General features: G+C 36.3%; 2 protein-coding genes across 2 annotated transcripts; one reads left to right on the top strand and one right to left on the bottom strand.

Annotated features, from left to right (window-relative positions):
* Nucleotides 1-58: 58 nt before the first annotated feature.
* Nucleotides 59-5083, bottom strand: fam136a (family with sequence similarity 136 member A). Its single transcript, XM_028462915.1, has 3 exons — nucleotides 4828-5083; nucleotides 3968-4108; nucleotides 59-543 (listed from the first exon to the last, which is right to left on the bottom strand). The coding sequence occupies exons 1-3, from the start codon at nucleotides 4912-4914 to the stop codon at nucleotides 355-357; spliced, it is 417 nt and encodes a 138-aa protein (XP_028318716.1). The 5' UTR covers nucleotides 4915-5083; the 3' UTR covers nucleotides 59-354.
* Nucleotides 5084-6220: 1137 nt separating this feature from the next.
* On the top strand, nucleotides 6221-15095 carry pcyox1 (prenylcysteine oxidase 1). Its single transcript, XM_028462910.1, has 7 exons — nucleotides 6221-6450; nucleotides 6636-6768; nucleotides 8873-9079; nucleotides 11057-11231; nucleotides 11316-11527; nucleotides 12843-12995; nucleotides 14029-15095. Exons 2-7 carry the CDS (start codon nucleotides 6657-6659, stop codon nucleotides 14697-14699), a joined length of 1530 nt encoding a protein of 509 aa, XP_028318711.1. The 5' UTR covers nucleotides 6221-6450; nucleotides 6636-6656; the 3' UTR covers nucleotides 14700-15095.
* Nucleotides 15096-20424: the final 5329 nt, after the last annotated feature.

The following is a 20424-nucleotide window of genomic DNA, read 5'->3' as shown; positions in this document are numbered from 1 at the left end:
TGTTTAAATCTAAGTGTTCGCAGTCTTTAAATACAAAATCAAATTTAGAAAGCCAATATAGGGGGTAAAAATTCCTAGATCAGATTTATTATTTTTTTTTATCATCTTGCAAATTACAAACAGGCATACACAACAGACACTTTTCCATTTAGTCTGACATTGATGCAGTGTTGTGATCCACAGTGAATGTGAATAATAATGTTCACCGACAGCATTTTTCACGCTATCTTCAGACTCGCATTTAATCACAAACATTATTGAACGGTCACGTATAGTTTTACAAAGGTATTTTGATTAAACTCACTCCAGCTTTAGTGAGCATCAACACACACACACACACACACATCCTGCTGGTCACTGTTCTATAGAGTCCAGGTTCTCTTTGAGTCGTCTGGTCATACTAGGGAGTAAGTTCATGTGGTCGTCTACACAGCTGCCCACGCACTGCTCCATCAGCCCCCGCACCGCAGAATCTTTAGCACCGGTGTCGAAAAGATCTTTGGCCTTATCGTTGCAGTGCATTGTACATCTGGTGAGGCGGTCCTGGAAGGGAGGATTTTAGATGTAGAATTAGGCATTAAACAACTGTTTTGGACACATACTGTTAGGGTTGGGCGATATATCGAATATACTCGATATATCGCAGCTTGTAGTCTGTGCGGTGTTGAAAATGACCATACCGTTAAACTCGGACTTTTTTTTTTTTTTTTGATTTTTTTAATATCTTAGTGGCATTATGCACAAAAGGTGCACTTAAATTTAGTGTTGTTTTGAAATGTCATCTTAATGACAACATGCACAAAAGGGCACTATTTGTTTTAAAATATTGTAGTGGCATTATGTACAAAAAGTGCACTTTAATTTTGTGTTTTGAAATGCCATGTGAGTTGCATCCTGCACTAATGTCTTGTTTTGAAATGTCTCTGTGACAATTTTGCACAGAACGTGCACTTTCTGTTGACAATTTTATGTTTGAGCCACTCACTGTTTAATAAATACAGTTATGTCAACTTTGACTTAGTTGTGATATCCCCTTTTTTGCATGAAAGTTTAAAATTGGCATATATTAATGCAGTATGATCAAGAATGTTTTAATGTAGACATATAGAATCATCATACTGGTGTGATTTTGTGCATCAAAGTGTTAATTCAAGGGTAATGCAAAATATCGAGATATATATCGTGTATCGTGACATGGCCTAAAAATATTGCGGTATTTCTAAAAGGCCATATCGCCCAGCCCTACATACTGTACATTATCTTCCAATTAAGATCTGGTGCATCTTTGGTCTTTTAGTGTTTGTTTTCATGAAAAGTAGTTGTATATGTTTTAAATGGGATTGTCAGACCTACGCTGGGATCAACCTAATGTTGGATAATATAAAAAAAAGTTATCAGGATTTGTTTGTTTGACTCAAACTTATGTCAATTTGTGAAAATATTAGGGGTGTGCACTGCTATGAATCTGACAACACAATACAATTCACAATTTACATGCTACAATATGATCAGGTTTTTTGGGCGATAATTTGTATTTTATGCCGTTAATGTGACCGGCTGTAATGTCCTAATTTGCCGATCCATTGTCATGATGAAACTTTCTGTAGATTCTACCATTGCATCGTTTTATCGTCTCATTTACACCGAAGAATTGTTTGCTTTACATGACACGGCTCTATTTCACTCGCATTTGTGCACACAGGTGAAAACCTATGAGCAAACGGCGAAAATGTCTCTCGGTTGGAGCGAAGCAGCTGAGTACCGGACTTCTTCCTCAGTTCACTGGCTCTGAAAGAAGGGGCAGCGTCTTCTGTTTGTGTCTGTGTGTGCGTTTGTTTTGTTTATTCAGCCGGAGCATGTTCAAAGTCAGACTCCCGTTTACGTTCGATTTCAGGTCGGACACTACTGTCTGTTTTGGGGCGATGGTGGACAGAGAAGCGCGCGTGAGTGTGCGCCCCACCTCCGATGTGCACCTCTGAATACGGACTATAAGCAACAGCAGGTTTTGCGATGCCACAGTCAGAAAATATGTCTTTGCTCCTAATGCTAACACTAATGCTGGAGTTTTCACGTAGTTCCAGTGTGGTCTGCCTCCACAGCTTCATCTCTTAACTCTCTTGTAGTGAAAGCTATCCGCAGCATCGGGGTTAACTCCCACGCTTCACAGCAGTCATTGAGACTCTGGTTTAATTCAACAGCTGCAACGTTTATTTTGCCAATCACTGAAAACGGCATGCAGCTAATAATCGATCTGCTCTGGTCACACACGCTCCCTCACTCCGCACACTGGTCGAGTGACCAGAACGTTCATTCACAGTTAAAGGGCCATGCACCCATTCACACACTGACAACAAATGATATGTACAGGTCCTACTTGTAAATTCTTCAACTCTTCCACTCCCTCACAGTCGCATGGCTGCGTTTAGGTCCTGAAAAATGGGACCGTTTGATTTTCCGGGAATCTGTATCAGGTAGTACAGAAGGAATCAGGTCGGTACCTAAAATAAACAACCTGAATTCATATAATCGGAGATGGGTTTTTTAAACTCACTGATCGGCCCAAAAATCCTGATCGTGTAAAGCTTAGATATGATATATCCTGATACTAAACAATATATTATATATTGCAATATTAATTAAAAATTTCACCATTATAATTACAAAATGAAATACAATTTATTTCTGCTTTTTGTTTTTGATACTTGTGAAAACAAGTAAATTGTAGCTAACTATAATTCAATTACAAATATCACAATCGAGTGGTATGTTTCTCAAACTCTCAAATTCCATTTTTCAAAAACGTTTCACTTTAGTTTCTACAACAGATTCTGATTCTGTTAAGTTCTTACAATCTACTTCATCTATAAAAGTTCCTCGTATGTTTTATAAAAAAAAAAAATAGAAAGGGCAATCAACTTCCGTGCATTGAGGAGTGAGGTAGTTTAACAAGGTATGATGTGGTTCACTGACACATAGTGACCGAGGGCTTCATGTACAAAGACTTGCGTATAAAATGGTGTGAAAAAAAGCGTACGTCTCAATCCGGAGACAGACGTACGCTCATAAAAATTCAGATGTTTAAATCTGTGCGTAGGACGGGATCCACGCACCACTCCTTTGAACATCTAAATCAGTGTGGGTGTGAGCGCACATATGGCCCATCCCAGCTCACGCCCACATTCACATATGTAAATCATATTCAAATGAGATCGGCGCTGGGATTCCCCTTAGCGTCATCAGAAAAATCTGCACTCTGACCACCAGCAACACAGGAAAGAAGGGATTTTAAAACATTTTAGAGCGACAGCAACATGTAAGACGGAGATGATTCAACAGCGAAGATACTAGAATCTATAAAGCAAAGGAGGTCTGCGTGCGTGCGTGCGTTAAGAAGTGGACAGCGGATTAAGGAAAACACGTAAAATGCTATACTACTACTAATATAAATCGCAAAATATGACATTCTGAATGCGTGTGTGAATGTATTGTATTATTTTGGTAGTGTGCCTCATAAATCCTTAGAATTTAAAGCATCAACTATGTACAAATGTATGTACGCCACCTCAGGAAAGACCGCACATTCCCACGCCCTTTCCAGTTTTAACATCAGGATTTTTACGTAGGCACGTTTTTGGGCGTACGCACCTTTTGTACATGAGGCCCCATGTGTTTACATTCTATACATGTTAGCGCAATTAAGTGGTTTTTTTCTCTCATTAAAAAACATGATGAAAAACCTTGATTTTGACAATTTTTTGGATCTGTACTATAATCGTGCAGTGAAATGTCACGTGACGATATATATCGCTGAATCTATTTTTTCCTACACCCTTAGAAAATATGTTCTAATAAATTCCTGGAGAGGACTGTGTCACTTTCCATGAAACACTAATAAGTAGTTACATTTAAAATGGTGTGAAAATACAGCCGTTTGTAATTATTTAAGTCGCAACACTCGCTGCCTCACCTGAAACTTCTCCAGCTCTGAGGTGACCAGGCCCTGAGCTTTGGCCAGAGGATTGTGACACCTCTCGATGCACTGATGCACCTGGACCATGGAGTCCGACGAGCGATCACAGCAGTCTGCGCTGCAGCGGAACATGCGACCCTGCAACACACATCACCAGAAGTTAGAGAACTTTAATGGTTGCCAAAAGCACAGTAGGTAGACACAGCTTACTTAGCACCAAACAACTAGCCAGGGGTGTCCTCATGCAACTTTTTCACTTCCAATACAATACCAATGTTGCATCATTGAGTGTTGCCGACACCAATATTACTGATATGACATCAGCACGAACAAACCAATACTTTCAATATTTTTTATTACTCATTTTGTAGTGTGGAATATTAGAAAATACTTGATCAAGTAACAATACTCAATACTTACACAGATAACAATAGTCAGCAAGTATAATATGAAAAAAAAGGACCCATTTATTATTAACCAATGAAAAGTTACATCGGGACAACCCTAGTAAAACGATATCCTGTAATTTATCTTTGGATATCACTACAAATGTATTACACAATAGTTTAGGTGAGTGCTAGACTTCTTTCAATTATCTGGGTGCAAAATAAAACCCCAAAACACAAGAGGATTAACACACACAAAAAAAAAAAACCTATTTCATTCTCACAGTTTATTCTGTCAATATTAAATATATGTCATATAAACCCCTTACATGGATGGATACATTCTTTGTTTTAAAGTGAGCCTTAGTCTTCTGTTGTAACAGAGACACATATATATGTGATTCTTCTTCTTATATACTATAGTTTTATTTACATGGTTGTGTACAGTGCTGTTAAAGTGATAAATCCTACCTGCATGTCACGGATGTGTTCCCTCTCCAGACTTTGCACCATGTTTTCCACCTCGTTCTGCACACGTGCCTGATGCGCTTCCGCCATGTCTGTAAATGTGTTTAATAATCACTGACCCGGTCTGTCGGTGTCGGTTCCCTGCTGTAGTACCCCTGAGCAAACTAATCTCGCCACTAAATGATGGAATATTTAAGGTCACCTCCACGACAGCATGGTACAAGATCAGGAAATTAGCAACGACATTTACTGCACATTACCGCCCTCTGCCGGAAAGGAGTGTAGAGCAGATGATAAATAATTTAAAAAATATATAAATCTGTTGCCTCATCGATAGAGTTGTGTTTTTATTATTCAATTAAAAAAAAGAAAGAAAATAATTTCAATCAATAAAAACGTTTTCAATTCAAAAAGTTGACTTCAATCAAAAATAAATATTTTCAATCAAAGAAAAATGCAAAAAAACAAAAAAAAAAAAAAAAAAAAATTTGAATCCCAAATAATTGCATTTGAACACTTTTTTTTCTTTGATTTATTTTTTTTTCCTTTTTTTTATTTCAATCAAAGAAAAAGAAAATGTCAAATGCAATTTTTGGGGGCTCAATTTTTTTTAAAATGTTTTATTTTTTGATTGAATAAGAAAGACACAAATGTACGACCCGTAATATGATCCAAATACAAAAAAGATGACCAATAAAATGAAAACATTTTCAATCAAAGAAAAAATAAAGTGTTCAAATGCAATTATTTGGTCTCATATATATTTTTTGGCATTAAATTTGAACACTTTTTTTTTCTTTGATTGAAAATGATTATTTATTTATTTATTTTTTATTGAAGTAAACTTTTTTTTGATTGAAAAGGTTGTTGTTTTTTTCATTTAAGTGATTTTTTCATTTTTTTTGATTGAATAATAAAGACACAAATCTACCTCCATAGATCACTTCGATATTGTTTTCATTTTGCAGGTATTTTCCTTCATAAAATTAATCAGTGGCTTCTGTTAAGGACTATAATATATGATAATCAACGCGCACAAGATTTTATTTCACATTATGTCATGACTCGACTGATTTTCTGGTTTTCTGTTTAGTTTAATAATTCATACAACTTGTGTAAGTTGGTTGATAAATTAGTATATATACAATAATAATTTTTCTTTGTATAATATCAACTAACTCACAACCTTCTTCCTCCACCAATGCAACCTATCATAATTATGAACAGGGGCATTAATCTATATATATACTGTACACACATATACAATGTGCAATCTTGATACATGAATCAAACAATTGATTTTATTTTTTTGCCTGCAAGAAGATACGATATTTTATTTTATTTTATTTGCAGAAGTTAACAGGGCTTTTATTGTGAAGGCTAAGCATGCCCGGAAGTGAGATCATATTTTGATGCGTTTAGGGACCCTATCGAAATTATTTACTTGTTCAACTGGTTTATTGAGACATTTCAAACACCTTTTTCCCCCCAGAAGCTTGTAAAGTAACCTGTTTTTTCAGTGAAGCCTATTAGGTTTAGGAACTTTTGAATTTCCCGGAAGTGTGACTCGGACTAAAGTTGCTCCTCCAAACCCGCAGCAGCTCCCCTGGAGTGACGTGAGAAACAGTAAGTCCGTAAATTAACCAAATTATTCACCTTTCACTTTATTTTCCACTTTAAAACGTACTTTTTAATAATACTTGTGTAAAGCTTGTTTTTCTTATTCATGCGGAAGTCTTTTATCTTAGCGCGTGACCTTTGACCAAGTTGTGCATGTTGTGTTCACTGACTGTGTGTGTGTCTGTACACAGATGCTAGTCTAGGCTTCCACAATGACTGTCCACATCCTGTCCCTGAGGGCCCTGCTACTGCTGGGCCTGTACCACACTGGGAGAAGAAGTCTAGCTTCAGCTGCAGATCTGCAAGACCCCCCCAAGAAGATTGGTAAGGCATATATTATTCTTTAAAATCCGCTTTTTAAAGTTTAAAATCATATGAACAATGTCTATTAGCTGGGTTGAAAGTCTGTCAGTTTGGTTCACAGTTGAACTATTCTTGTTATTTTGTTTTCTGTTGTGGTGTCACAGCTAGGGCTGGGAGATATATTGAGTTTTCTATTTTGGCGACACAGAAAATGACAATATCGCCTATATCAATATGTATTTATATATTGTTCGTACAATATAGTATATTGTTCGTACAATATAAGTATATTGTTCGTACAATATAGTGATCAAAAATATATTTTCAACTGTGGCAGCTCTACGCTTCCGTAGTATAGCTTATTTTGTATCAAAAATACTAATTTTACGAGGCGCTCTTTCGCTAATTCTCAGAACGGCATGAGAAGCACAGTTTGATGGATTGCTGAGTGCGTTCTAACCCTGACCTTCCGCTAAAGGCAGGCATACACTGCGCGATTTTTTTGCCCATTTTGAGCTGATTTTCGACTCGTGCGTCTATTTTTGGGATTGTGCGAGTCTCCGCTAGATCGTGTGTCGTGCATCGTGTAGTATACGGGGTCACGAGAAGCGATTAATACCTCACGACCAGCTCCCGATTCGCAATCGCATGGTCGTAACGAAATCAAACATGTTTGAAATGCAGTCGCTCCTCGTGAGTAGGGGTGTGAGAAAAAAAATCGATTTCACGATATATCGCAATTTTTTGGGTGCCGATTTTAAATTTATTTTTTTATTTAAAATTTATTTATTTTTTATTATTATTTTTTTTTTTGATATTTAATCAATATTTTTGTGTATTTGTGCAATATATCAGTGGTGGTTACAATGCTTTCAATGTGTTTCAATGGTTATTTGGTGCACTTGATTTTATGATGGTAGCGTGTAATGCCTGCAATATTTATGTATGCACAGGCATTTTATTTTCAAATAATCTGTTCAGATCAGTGTTTAAAATGACACAATTTTCCTATTTTTGTGCATTATCAGTAACTCAGGGTGATTTATTTATTTTTTCTCAATGTTCTCACTTACAGTTGTTACAATGCCATCATTATGTTGCCATGGTTACTTTGAGACTTCTACACAGTAGTTTCAGTGAAAAGAAACTTGTTGCACTTTATTTTTATGATGGCAGTGTGTGACACTGCATTTTCTTTTTTTCAGTGAAAATGTGCAAAAACACTAATAATAAATATTAAATAGGATGTTTTGAAGCAAATAGTTTTGTCCTCTGAATGATCAATATCTTCTGATGAACATATACAGCGACTTGATTTTTCATCTCTACTTTAATTCTGATGTTGTAGAATCTCGTGTCGCGATACATATCGTATTACAACATCCTTGCCAATACTCACCCCTACTCATGAGGGTATCTCACTGTTGAAGCAGTGCCACGGATCGGCTTACCTTAAACTCACACGGTGCGCATGCGCGAACACCGTAGACCTGACGGACTGTACTGCCTGCGTCTGTCCACCACATCGCCATCTTTTATTTTTTAAGCTTTTTTTGCTGAGATTTGCGAGTGTCTCTCCACTTCCTGGTTCTTCTTCTTCATCTGTTTTAATGGCGACGCTTCAGAGTTCTTCTTCTAATTTGTACATTGCATTTCCTGAAACAAGACCCCGACGTGTCACGTATGAACGTAGAGTGTGAGCACTCAGATCGTGTCAGAGTGTTGGTCCGTACAGTGTGAGAACATGAATCGTGAGCTGTGCACATTCGGGCTCTGCACATGAGTCGCACAGTTTGAGCTGGAGCCGAGTACAACGATTGAAAAAAATCGCACAGTGTCCCAGCCTTAAACAAGCCACACTACAGAACTCACTCACACATGCTGTCCCTTATAGGAGAAAAAGACAAGTGTCACATATTCTTTCTGGTGAGACTCGCCATTTTGAGGAAAAAACATTGAGATATGAGTTTTGTTCCATATTGCCCAGCCCTATTCGTAGCTATAGCAATATAAAACCAGGGTTATGGGATTAATTGGATCTCTGGATTGTGAGTTATGTGATTTATTGTTTGTATTTCAAGTGGATTCACTTCATGTAAACCTGTTTTGTTTTGTTTATTTAAAGCTGTGGTGGGAGCAGGCATCGGAGGCACAGCAGCAGCGTACTACCTGAGACAGGAGTTTGGCCCCTTGGTCAAGATTGATGTGTTTGAACCTGGTTCTATTGGCGGGCGATTGGCGACAGTGAAAATCGGAGATCATGAGTATGAGAGCGGAGGCGCTGTGATTCATCCTCTGAATCTGCACATGAAGCACTTCATTGAGAAATTAGGTAAGTCCATAACACTAACACCTCATTTCTGGAGCTGCTACTGTGGATATCTGTTGCAGCAATACAGTACATTTGATATCAGCCCATGGAGGTGATTGAAAAAAATTAACAATAATGGCCCCAAAGTTGAAATGTGTATTGGTGGTGCCATAATTAAGGCAGGTTATTCAGCAAACAAAATTAATTCAAGAAAAAAAACACATTAAACCTGTGATGTCCTGATTGGATTTGGCACATTAGTCACTAAATTTGATCTATCATGTGATCAGAAAAATTGAGCCAATCACAATCTGATGCTGTCTATATCAGATGGTAAAATGAACAGGTCTGAGACGGGCCAAACTCTAAAGAAAAGAGTGAGAAAATCAGATTAAACTCCCTCTCAGGGACAGATGCTGGTTTTATATTTAACACTTGGTAAATAAACTGAGTGCAGTGGGACGAGTTATTCCTGAACACAGTGTTCTTTCTCTTATAAAGTTCATGGGCACAGAGTGGAGTAGGGGTGAGTATTGGCAAGAATGTTGCAATACGATACGTATCACGATACTTGGGTCATGGTACGATATTATCACAATATATTGCAATATTCGACCCGGTTAATATCAAAATTAAGCGTAGAGATGAAAAATCAAGTTGCTGTATATGTTCATCAGAGGATATTGATCATTCAGAGAACAAATTGAGTCAAAACTATTTGCTTCAAAATATCCTATTTATTATTATATCTAGGCTAGTCCACTGAGAAGTGACAATATCTCCAGCAGTAGAAAGCATACCTCCACAAAAATGTGAAAAATACAATAAGAAAAATATTGATTAAATTTCAGAAGAAGAAAAAAGATAATTTTTATTACTAAAATTAATTTAAAAAAAAAAAGATTTAAAATCGGCACCCTAAAAATCGTGATATATCGTGAAATCGATTTTTTTTGTTTTTTCACACCCCTAGAGTGGAGTCAGTAGTGGTACTACCATCGATATTAACAGCACAAGTTCTCCTTGCTCATTGTTCTGCAGGAATTTCTTTTTCTTGTCTGATCTTTTAAAAAAACACGTGTTGGTCAAAGTCTTGAGTCAAAGGCATCTCGATAAATCAAACAATTATTTGTCAACCAAAAAGTTATTCATTTTATGTACAAAACAATGTCAAATATCTTCTTTAAACATAAATATTATCCTTCAAATACTAAATAACAAATACTTTGCTCTAGGTTTTCATCATCAAACCCAAAGTGTTCCCATAGAAGAGAATTTGACTTGCCTTGCTTCTTTACCAAGCATATTTACCGCATTTTTCTTCCCATGTTTCAAGACCACTAGCGACAACTTTCCTCGTGTTAGCCTGCAGACTTAGCTTTAGCTTTAGCTTTGAGAGGGATGGGATGGAGGAGCTTGCATACGCGTGCATTAAACAACTCAGTTAGTATTAATAATCGTTTTTTCCCAGTGTGTGCGAAGCTTCATTCTTTGTAGATATCCTAAATTTTGGAAGTTTGTTTTATTTAGCAAATACATTTGTATAATTGAAAAAAAACAAAAAAAATCTTTTTGAAATAATAATATATATTTTTTTAAATAATCCCTTTTTCTCGATTACGTTATTTTTGTAATCTTTGAGTGTAATATTTAAGTTTCGATTAATTGCGCAACCTTAAGTTTAGATCAACAGGTGACCACATGAAATGAAAGCAAAAATAGCCCTTTAAAAACAGTAGCTTTGACCTTATCAGAGGCTAATATTTGATTAATTAAATAATTTCTGGGTTGATAGCAAGTTGAAAATAAATTAACAATGTAAACCCTACATTTACATCTGTTGGTTGTGTTCTATATGTACAAAAGAGATTTCTTTTCTGTTCTTGTTTTTCTGTATTACTTATGTAAAACAGGTTGTTGCGACATTATCAAGAAATAGCCCCCTCACAAATATATTGGTTACTCATTAAAGTTTGAGTTTCTTGGTTTTTTTTCCAGGTCTTCCTCCAAGGAAAGATCTCTCTTCAAAAATGGCGATCTTTGATGGGAAGGAGCTTGTTTTTGAAGAGAGCAATTGGTTTATAATTAACTTTTTTCGCATGATTTGGCAATACGGGTTTAACTTCCTCCGAATGCAGATGTGGGTGGAGAGTGTTTTGGATAAATTCATGAGGTGAGAAGAAAATTTACAGGATGAGGAAAACAATGACGCTACAGCTTTTCTAATATTTCTGTAAAAATCCTTGACTTTTTTCAGAATTTACCAGTACCAGCAGCACAGTTACTCGTTCTCCAGCATGGAGAGACTCCTACACGCCATGGGAGGAGATGCTTTCCTCACCCTCATGAATCAAACTCTAGAAGAAGCGATGCTGGCTGAGGGATTCTCACAGGTTTTCCTCAACAATGTTGTTACACCCATCACTCGCGTCAACTATGGACAAAGTGTTCGCATCAATGGCTTTGTGGGTACGTTCTACCACATCATAGCTTTGGGTTTCTTTATTTGCATGTGTCATTCAGAGATAATACACACACCCTAAACAGTACAGATACATTCACGGTTTATTAAAGCATTATTTTACAACTAAGCGTCAGCTACCATTTGGCTAATATTTTAAAGAAAGTGTCTATTTGTACGGTTGCCATACAGACAACTCCCGGTGCTATTGGTACGGTTACCGAAGTACAAGTACGTAGCGTCTTAGGGTTAGGTTTAGGTTATAATCCAGTATCGCAACAATTGTTAGGGTTAGGGTTTAGGGTAAGGTTTAGTTTTAGTAACGTGACCTAAACTGGCCAATGACTGACCTATCACATGACCTAAACTGGCCAAATAAGGGCGCTGCGTACAGATACAATGTCGGTATATTGATACGGCAATCGTACGGATAGCCACTGCCTATTTTAAAATGACCATTTGCTTTGATCTGACTAAAAGTTCATAGTTTGCGAGTCTTAGGTTTGAAAAAATATCAGATAATTCCATAGTGTAGGCCTGATAGATCAATAAGTCAATTGAATTGTAAAATGCCGTTAAAATATCTGATTTGTGCTTTACTGTTTATTGACATTATCTGAAAAGTCTCATGCATTGCATTGTGGGATTTGTATTTGTTCATACTAAATTCTGTGGTTTATTTTATTGTTTTTGGTGGAGATTTTTTTTTATTCAAGCACATTTATTTATATATATATATATATATATATATATATTCCAACTACAGTGTGAGGTCAAGTTTATTGCATTTGAAAGGGTGTACTTCCATTGATAATGATACGTTATCTTTACATTATTGGTTAATATGGTCTCAAAAAATTGTTGTCAATAATGTTGTTTATTGTCAATAATTTGTGGGACAATGTAAAATTTGTTGTCGATCCAGACTTAATTCTGATATATTGGGGAATTTCGGGAACGTTTATGTTTGTTTGTTTATTTATTTAAAAGGGACAGTGCATATTAATGAACATTTAAATGTAAATATCCCCGAATTAACTTGTCAAATAACATTAGCTTTGAACCTTTGCTTTGAAATTGAATTTTCAATCTCAGCACGGCGGAAGTAGCAAAACTCAACAGCGGAACTAGCAAAAATTCATTTTCCAGTAGTGCTCATGCTCATAATCGATCTCAGTACGAGGTCAACTCAGACCATGACACTGGTTTAACTCAATAGTCCAAAACGAAGCTTTTGCAAATGTCGTAATTCATAATTGTATGGAACTTAATTTGATTGTACTGTATGTTCCTCTAATGAGCAGCACTGTGTGTGTTCCTCAGGAGTCGTGTCCCTAGCAGGAGCAGATTCAGGTCTGTGGGCAGTGGATGGAGGCAACAAAAGAGTGTGCACGGGTCTGCTTTACCACAGCAAGAGTGAGCTCATCCCTGCCAAAGTCACGTCGGTTTCATTCAAAGTGCGACCCTCCAAAAGAGGTACTGTCAGTGTCCTCCAGGGTTGGGTCAATTACAATTACAGTACGTCTTCAATTATCCATGTTCAATTACAACTCAATTATGATTACGGTGATCGGCATTTTTTCCAAAATACAATTAAAATTACAAATGTTTCCTATGACGGTAAATTACAATTATGTTCTCAATTACTAAAGTTTGTCACAGTTAGTCACAATTACTGAACCTTTAATAATTAACCCCATAAAACTCTTGTGTTAGCTTTCTGTTAGCTTCTCTTCTGATTCCTCGGTATCTGCCTCGGTCGGTTCCATGGCTAGGGTCAATTACATTTTTCAGTTACAATTACGTTTTCAATTACAATTACTCACAGTTACTGTGTCTGAAAGAAATAACCCCATACAACTTAACCTTCCTCTTGTGTTAGCTTTCTGTTAGCATCTCTTATGATAACGGGTCTTAAATCAAAATAAAACATTTTTGAGATTTTGAAATTAAATTATATTTGATAGATTTTCTAGAATTTCCATGCCAATTACAATTGCAAAGTCAAATATCTAAACTCAATTAGAATTCAGTTATAATTACAACCGCAAAATGTATTTTTTAATTACTATTACAATTATGATTACACCATAATTGTAATTATCAATTACGTGATTACAATTATAATTGACCCTCATGCTCTAGCTCAGTGTACCCCCTCTTTATGTCATAAGTACCCTCTCCATAATTTCATATGCATTTCTATTTGTGGAACAGTGGGCTCTCCTAAACCCCTAATTCTGTCTCATTGGTTCACTACACCATAAAATAATCATATTTCAATAAATTACAAGAAAATATAGTGTTTTGTTGAGAAAAAGTATTGTTAGTTTGTGGAGAATTTGTAAAAAAGAAAAGAATGCCTACAAAGGAAGTAGGGACATTTCCCAATTATTTTTAAATCAATTGTTGAATCTCTCCGAGGACCCCCTGCAATGTGCTCCTATACCCGTAGGGTACCCCTGTTTGGGAACCACTGCTCTAGCACTTCTCTGTGTTTCACTTCCAGGAATCTCCAACAGCTTCTATGAGGTGAACTATGTGGATGAATCAGGCTCCGCCCACGGTCTGTATGACATTGTTATAATAGCCACCCCGCTCCACCTAGGGAAGTCTGACATCACCTTCTCAGGTTTCTCTCCTCCCATCCCGTCTCACTACCCGGGCCGATACCATCAGACCGTGGCCACTCTGGTCCATGGCGTGTTGAACGTGTCCTACCTGGGAACCACCGAGCCAGCCTCAGATTTCACAGTGTCTGACATCCTCACCGTGGACTCCAAGGACTGCATCATAAATAGTCTGGGTTCCCTGGACCCCGTGCACATCCCCGACGGTTACAAACGACCTCCGGCCAGCGAGGCCAAGGTGTGGAAGGTGTTCTCCCCACAGCCTCTGAGCCAGCAGCAGCTGCAGAACATGTTCTTGTCCCACGACTCTGTGTCCGAGACCCCGTGGCTGGCCTACCCCTCATACCGTCCACCGCAGCGCAAGTCCCCGCCTTTCATCCTGCACAACCGGCTGTACTACATCAACGCAGTGGAGTGGGCAGCCAGTGCCATGGAGATGAGCAGCATCTCTGCCAGGAACATGGCCCTGCTGGCTCATCACCGCTGGTACCAGCAGGAGGGAAAGATTGACCAGGAAGACCTGCACATGCGTCTGAGGGGAGAGCTCTGAAAATTAGGGAATAAAATTACATCACCAAGTTAGGACGAAGGACGAGCGATCAATGCCATATTTATTGTTATTAATCCCTGAATAATCACTGAGGTCTAAATTCATTATGACCGTGAATCAATGGTTTTGGAGAGAATTGATGAAACCCCCCCTTTGTCTAAACCCATTCTAATCGAAAGGATGGAAGACCTGGAAAAATACGAATGAGGTACCTAAATGACAAGAACAGATAGAAATTATGGATATGGAAAGAATCACTAAAAATCATCCACAACATTATCAACATCAACAACGGGAGATTAATCAAGTGGACGAAGTGGACCCAAACAACTTTTCAAAGTGGAAACAAAGAAGGAAAAAGGTCTGTCACTTATTCACTGTAATTGTCGGAATATGTATGCAAATTTTGAAGACATTAAGGATTACATCTCCACATTGTATAGGTTTGACATAATAGCACTGTCAGAAACTTGGCTGAAAGAAAAAAAAGGCATGGAGTTTATGATAACAGGATATAAATTTGTCTATAAGAACAGATTACACAAGCCAGGAGGTGGGGTGGCACTATTCATAAAAGAAAATATTGAGATGGAGGTTATAGAATCGATGAGTTTAACCGTGGAAGAAGTGATGGAATGTATAACAGTGAAAATAGCAAGTAAATTATTAACGAATTCAAGCATTTTTGCAGTTGAAACCTAAATTTGTGCCACTTTGTGACATTGCACCAACAATCAAAACATGACCATAGAGCAATAATAATGAGCTCATGGTGAGTTGAAGTTTTAGTTTTTATAGTGATTAAAGTTAATGAAACAGTTTGTACTCTGATTAATGATCTTCCCAGTACGATGTACTTTGGGAAAGTTGAAGAAAAGTTCACTTTTGGTTAAAATCTATCAAACATCTCATGTTCTCATTTAACTTGAGTTCCTGATGTAACCAAAGTCCATCCAGGTTTGTTCTCTCCTAATCAACGTTGCGTTGCCGTGGTTACGTTAAGAGCAAAGATGAGACGGCGAACTGATTCCCTACAGCTCCTTCCAACACATGGTGGATGATTCCGAGATCGTCTTTGCTGTTTGTCCTTGTCTGTGTGTGCTACACCTCCATATAAAGGATACCTGGAATCATCCCTGATGCACATTCAAGAACTATATTATAAATGGAGGAGATTTAGCTCTGCTTTGAGCACCTCCTGGAAAACTAACTTGACCTCTCAGGACTTTAAGGGAAATGTGTTCATGTCTCTTTTTAATTTAAAATCAGTTGGAATAAATGGTGCAAATCACCCAATCCCTCCTTTTTTGACTTGTCAAAAAGATATTTATTATTTGGGGAGGGGCTTACCATCCTCTTATCTGCTTTTCTCACTACAAGGCGTAGAGAAGCTCAATGTTAGCGATGAAGCTCAGCAGTGAAAACCACTCCGTCAGTTTAAACTGGACTGTGAGAATTATGCTAATACACAATGGCACTAAAGTGTTCCTCTTTTTCTAGCCAAGTTTTTCAACAAATGTGTATTTTTCTAGCAGTATTTCCCTTATTAAAGCAGGGTATTGAAACAGAATGATATTTTTGTTACTCCAACATCTGCTGTTTTATGTTTTTGTGTCCTGCTGTGGTACGGTGTACATTAATAAATCTTACATGCAGGGTTGTTTTTTTTTTGTTTTTTTTGTTTTTTTAATTCTGATTAAAAATAAAAATGAAAATTTGGCTGAAGTAACCCCAAAAAGTTGCTTATAAGTAATGGTCAATGTTGTATAAATGTGTAAACTTTATTACTGTGTCTTTAATACATTACAGATGTTTCTTAATATCCTATTTTTGCTCGATCTGACCACATGTGCCACACTAATGTATAATGTGTCTCTGGGTTCTGCTGAATTGGATGTAGTAACTCCTTAAATAGTATCAGCATTTTTTTAAGAATGAATCACATTTTTAAAAGATGAATTTTGCACTAAGAGTACTATACACTGATTTCAAAATAAAGCTACTCTGATCTCCTGTGTTACACTGTTGTATGCTTTTTTTAACGATTTTTCTCCGAAGCATCAAATAACTGTCAATATGCAGAATGCCTGAGTGCTATTTTGGAAATCACACACACACATAAGACATACCATGTTTCTATGTTTGGGAACTCTCTCTGACATGTGGTATGTGATATCATCTGCTCTGTATGTATGTATGTATAACACTGAGCAGTGAAGAACAGACATATATAAAGATATACTGCACATTTCTCTATTGATATTCAGAAATTAACCCACCCAGGAAAAAAAAAGTTCCCTGTCTGGTGATATATGGATATCAGCACATATCACAACAGTTACCATTCTACCAGTGAAAAATTAACATATCTTGTTTATATGTGATATTCTTTGTATAGCAGGTGAATGATAAACATTGATTGATTAGAGGACGCTTGAAAATAACTTCAATTAACCACCTAAAATAAATAAATTCATTATAGCTGTTGCACAGCAATGGTTGGGGCCAGGCAATTTTAGGCAAAGCAATATTGCAGCTGTTACCGTGTAAAGGGCGGCTATCAAAAACGTAGTTATTAAGACCAAAACCTGAAAATACACATAATGCACCTGGACAGCATGGAGATGTTGGTAGTATGTGTTTAACAATGATTTATTGGCTCCATAAGTGAAAAACTGGTGTTTAATAATGCAATTTTTTTTGCCTTGACTCCAAATGTTCCCATGAGTGAAATTCAAAATGCTGTAAAATAATAATAATAAATCAGTTTTTAAATATAAAATGCTGTTATTTTCTACCAAGTTTGTCATTTTTCTATGACAATTGAAAATGTATTTAGTAGGGGTGTCACAATCTGATATTGATATCTGATATCGGTCCGATATCAGCCACAATACAAATATCGGCTTTTATCTGACTGCATCTAAAATCTCCGATATAATATATTGTTTTTTTGGGTTAATTTTAATTCTTAATTTTATTCAATCATAGAATATTATTATTCTCAAAGGTTAATTATATGTACTCCATTGATTTATAATAAATGGGTCTGTTTTTTTTAATAATCAAGCCTTTTCTAACATTCCACACAACAAAATAAGTAATACAGGTACTGTATGTATGATTCATACTGATATCGGATCAATATTGGTATTGGCCAATACTCAAGGCTGCAATGTCGGTATCATATCGGAAGTGAAAAAGTTGTATCGGGACATCCCTAGCAAGTATTTGCAAATCCCAGTATACAGTATGTTTACATCACTGTACATTTTGAGGCACTGGAGGCTCAAATCTGTGTAGATCGCTTGTGTAGAACAATCTGAAAATGGTTCTGTAGCAAGTTTGGCGTCAAAAATATGGAAGGAGATTGGTTTAATAAGTTTTACAGATTGTTACATATCGAGTGACTGGTTTCCTAAGGCCCAATCAGACTCCAGCATCACGTTGTTGTTTTGATCGTCTACAATCTAGGCCATTATCTAGAAATCCACACATTTGAACCACTGTTTACAGCTCGGACACATGGGGGGCTCGATTCCCTTTCTTTTTTGTTTTCTACTCATCAAACCTCCTAAATAAAGCCATTGTGTGACTGATGAGCCTACAATCAGCTCCATTGAGGGGTTGAATAAGGCTACGACTGTTGTGTGTGGTGATGTGTCTCACAGGTAGTGGATGGGGGGGGGGGGGGGGGGGGGACAATGGTACCAGAACCACTTGTCAAAGCTAAACATGTGACTTGATGACTTTATATAAAAGACTAAAAGTGACAACAAGGCAACACAGTTCTTCTACAACTTAGAGTAAAACAAAGACGCAGAGATGAGATTTGTGTTGCCAGTCTTGGTTTTTCTCGCAGTGTCAGCATTTCACACAGGTAAGAATAGTGTTTATGGTTTTGTTTTTAATTTTATTTTATTTGAGCTTTTCTGCTCTTAAACTATTTAATCACTGACTGATTCAACTCTGCTGACTTGCAGCGCTTTCAGCTTGTCTGGAATCTGCAGAGAAAAAGGATAATGTCGCACAACATGGTGAGGCGTTTTCTTTTTATTCTCACTAATACACAATAACATGTGATTTTGTGTTGATGTCATGGTTATCTGTTCATGCAGATGGACTGGCTGAACTAAAGAAGATAGGTATGGTGTTACTACTGTAATCCAGATTAGTTTTAATCTCACCTCTTTAATTATTGCAACTCATTTGTTAGATCAGGGATAGGCAACAGTATTCATTGGGGGGCACAAACACGGAATTGTTCAATCCGAGGGTCACAATATCAACATTCATGTCAGCATTTAGAATAACAATGACCAATCTGAGCATTAATACAAAAAAAGTGGAGTTTCCTTTTTTGTCTGTTATCTGTTTATTATGTTTGTCTCTTATTTTTGGAGTCATTTTGTGTATTAAATCAATCGTGTTTTTTGTCATTTTTATTATCTTTTTTGCATTGTTCTGTAATTTTGTGTGTTTTAGACTAATTTTGTGTGTTTTAAACTAATTTGTGTATTAAATCAATCGTGGGTTTTTTTTTTTTTTTTTGACATTTTTTATGTTTTTTGCATTGTTCTGTAATTTTGTGTATTAAATCAATCATGTTTTTTTATTATTATCTTTTTTTCATTGTTCTGTAACTTTGCGTGTTTTAGAGTAATTTTGTGTATTAAATCAATCATGTTTTTTTGGTAATTTTTAATATCTTTTTTTTACTTGTTCTGCAATTCTGTGTGTTTTGGAATAATTGTGTGTATTAAATCAATCATGTTTTTTCGTAATTTTTTTTTTTTTTTTTATATGTTCTGTAATTTTGTGTATCAAACCAATCATGTTTTTTTGTAATTTTTATTATCTTTTTTTTAATTGTTCTGTAATTTTGTGTGTTTTAAACTAATTTTTTGTATTAAATCAATCATGTTTTTTTTTTTTTATTATTATCATTTTTTCATTGTTCTGTAATGTTGTGTGTTTTAGAGTAATTTTGTGTATTAAATCAATTATGTTCTTTTGTGTAATTTTTATAATCTTTTTTGCATTGTTCTGTAATTGTGTGTGTTTTAGACTAATTTTGTGTATTTTTGTTGTCATTTCATATATTTGTGTGTATGTATTTGGAATCATTTTGTATTTTTCTGTCATTTTGGAGCGTTTACTTTGGTGGGGTCACACAAAATTAGACCAGTTGCCCATCCCATATCTGTTAGTTATTATTAACCCATATGGCCATGACAGAATTTTACCAACTTTTAATAATTTTGTTGCTTTGTCCTTGATTTTTGGGCTGGAGTTTTTATTTCTATTTTGCCTTTTTCCGTTGACTGCATAGCTAACAAAGACACAGTACGAACACTGGTACAACAATGTCTGATTTAAACATTTTTAAAGCATGCTTTTTATCGCCCATCCAATAAAGCACATGATATTTGTTACTTCATAATAACGCAGAGTAATTTGTAGTGTTTTGTTTCCAGATCAGGAGGAGTTTGAAGCTGCTCAGAGAGAAAAAGCGGCTCAGATGAACAGTAAGTTCACTGATTTTATAAACTCATAATCTGTGCAGTGCATATACTGTACGTAAATGCACATAATCCCTAATCCCAGCCCCTGCTTTTATTCTCAGTTACAGTAGAAGAGGATGAATCACCTCGCAACCTTGGTGAGTGGAAACTACAAATAGTCACATTTGTAGATCAAAAATAATAATCATAAAAAAAAAATC

This window comes from Gouania willdenowi, chromosome 12, assembly GCF_900634775.1.
Source record: "Gouania willdenowi chromosome 12, fGouWil2.1, whole genome shotgun sequence".
Taxonomy (NCBI): Eukaryota; Metazoa; Chordata; class Actinopteri; order Blenniiformes; family Gobiesocidae; genus Gouania; species Gouania willdenowi.
Note: the sequence above shows the minus strand (reverse complement) of the source record. Positions and strands in the feature narration are given on the sequence as shown.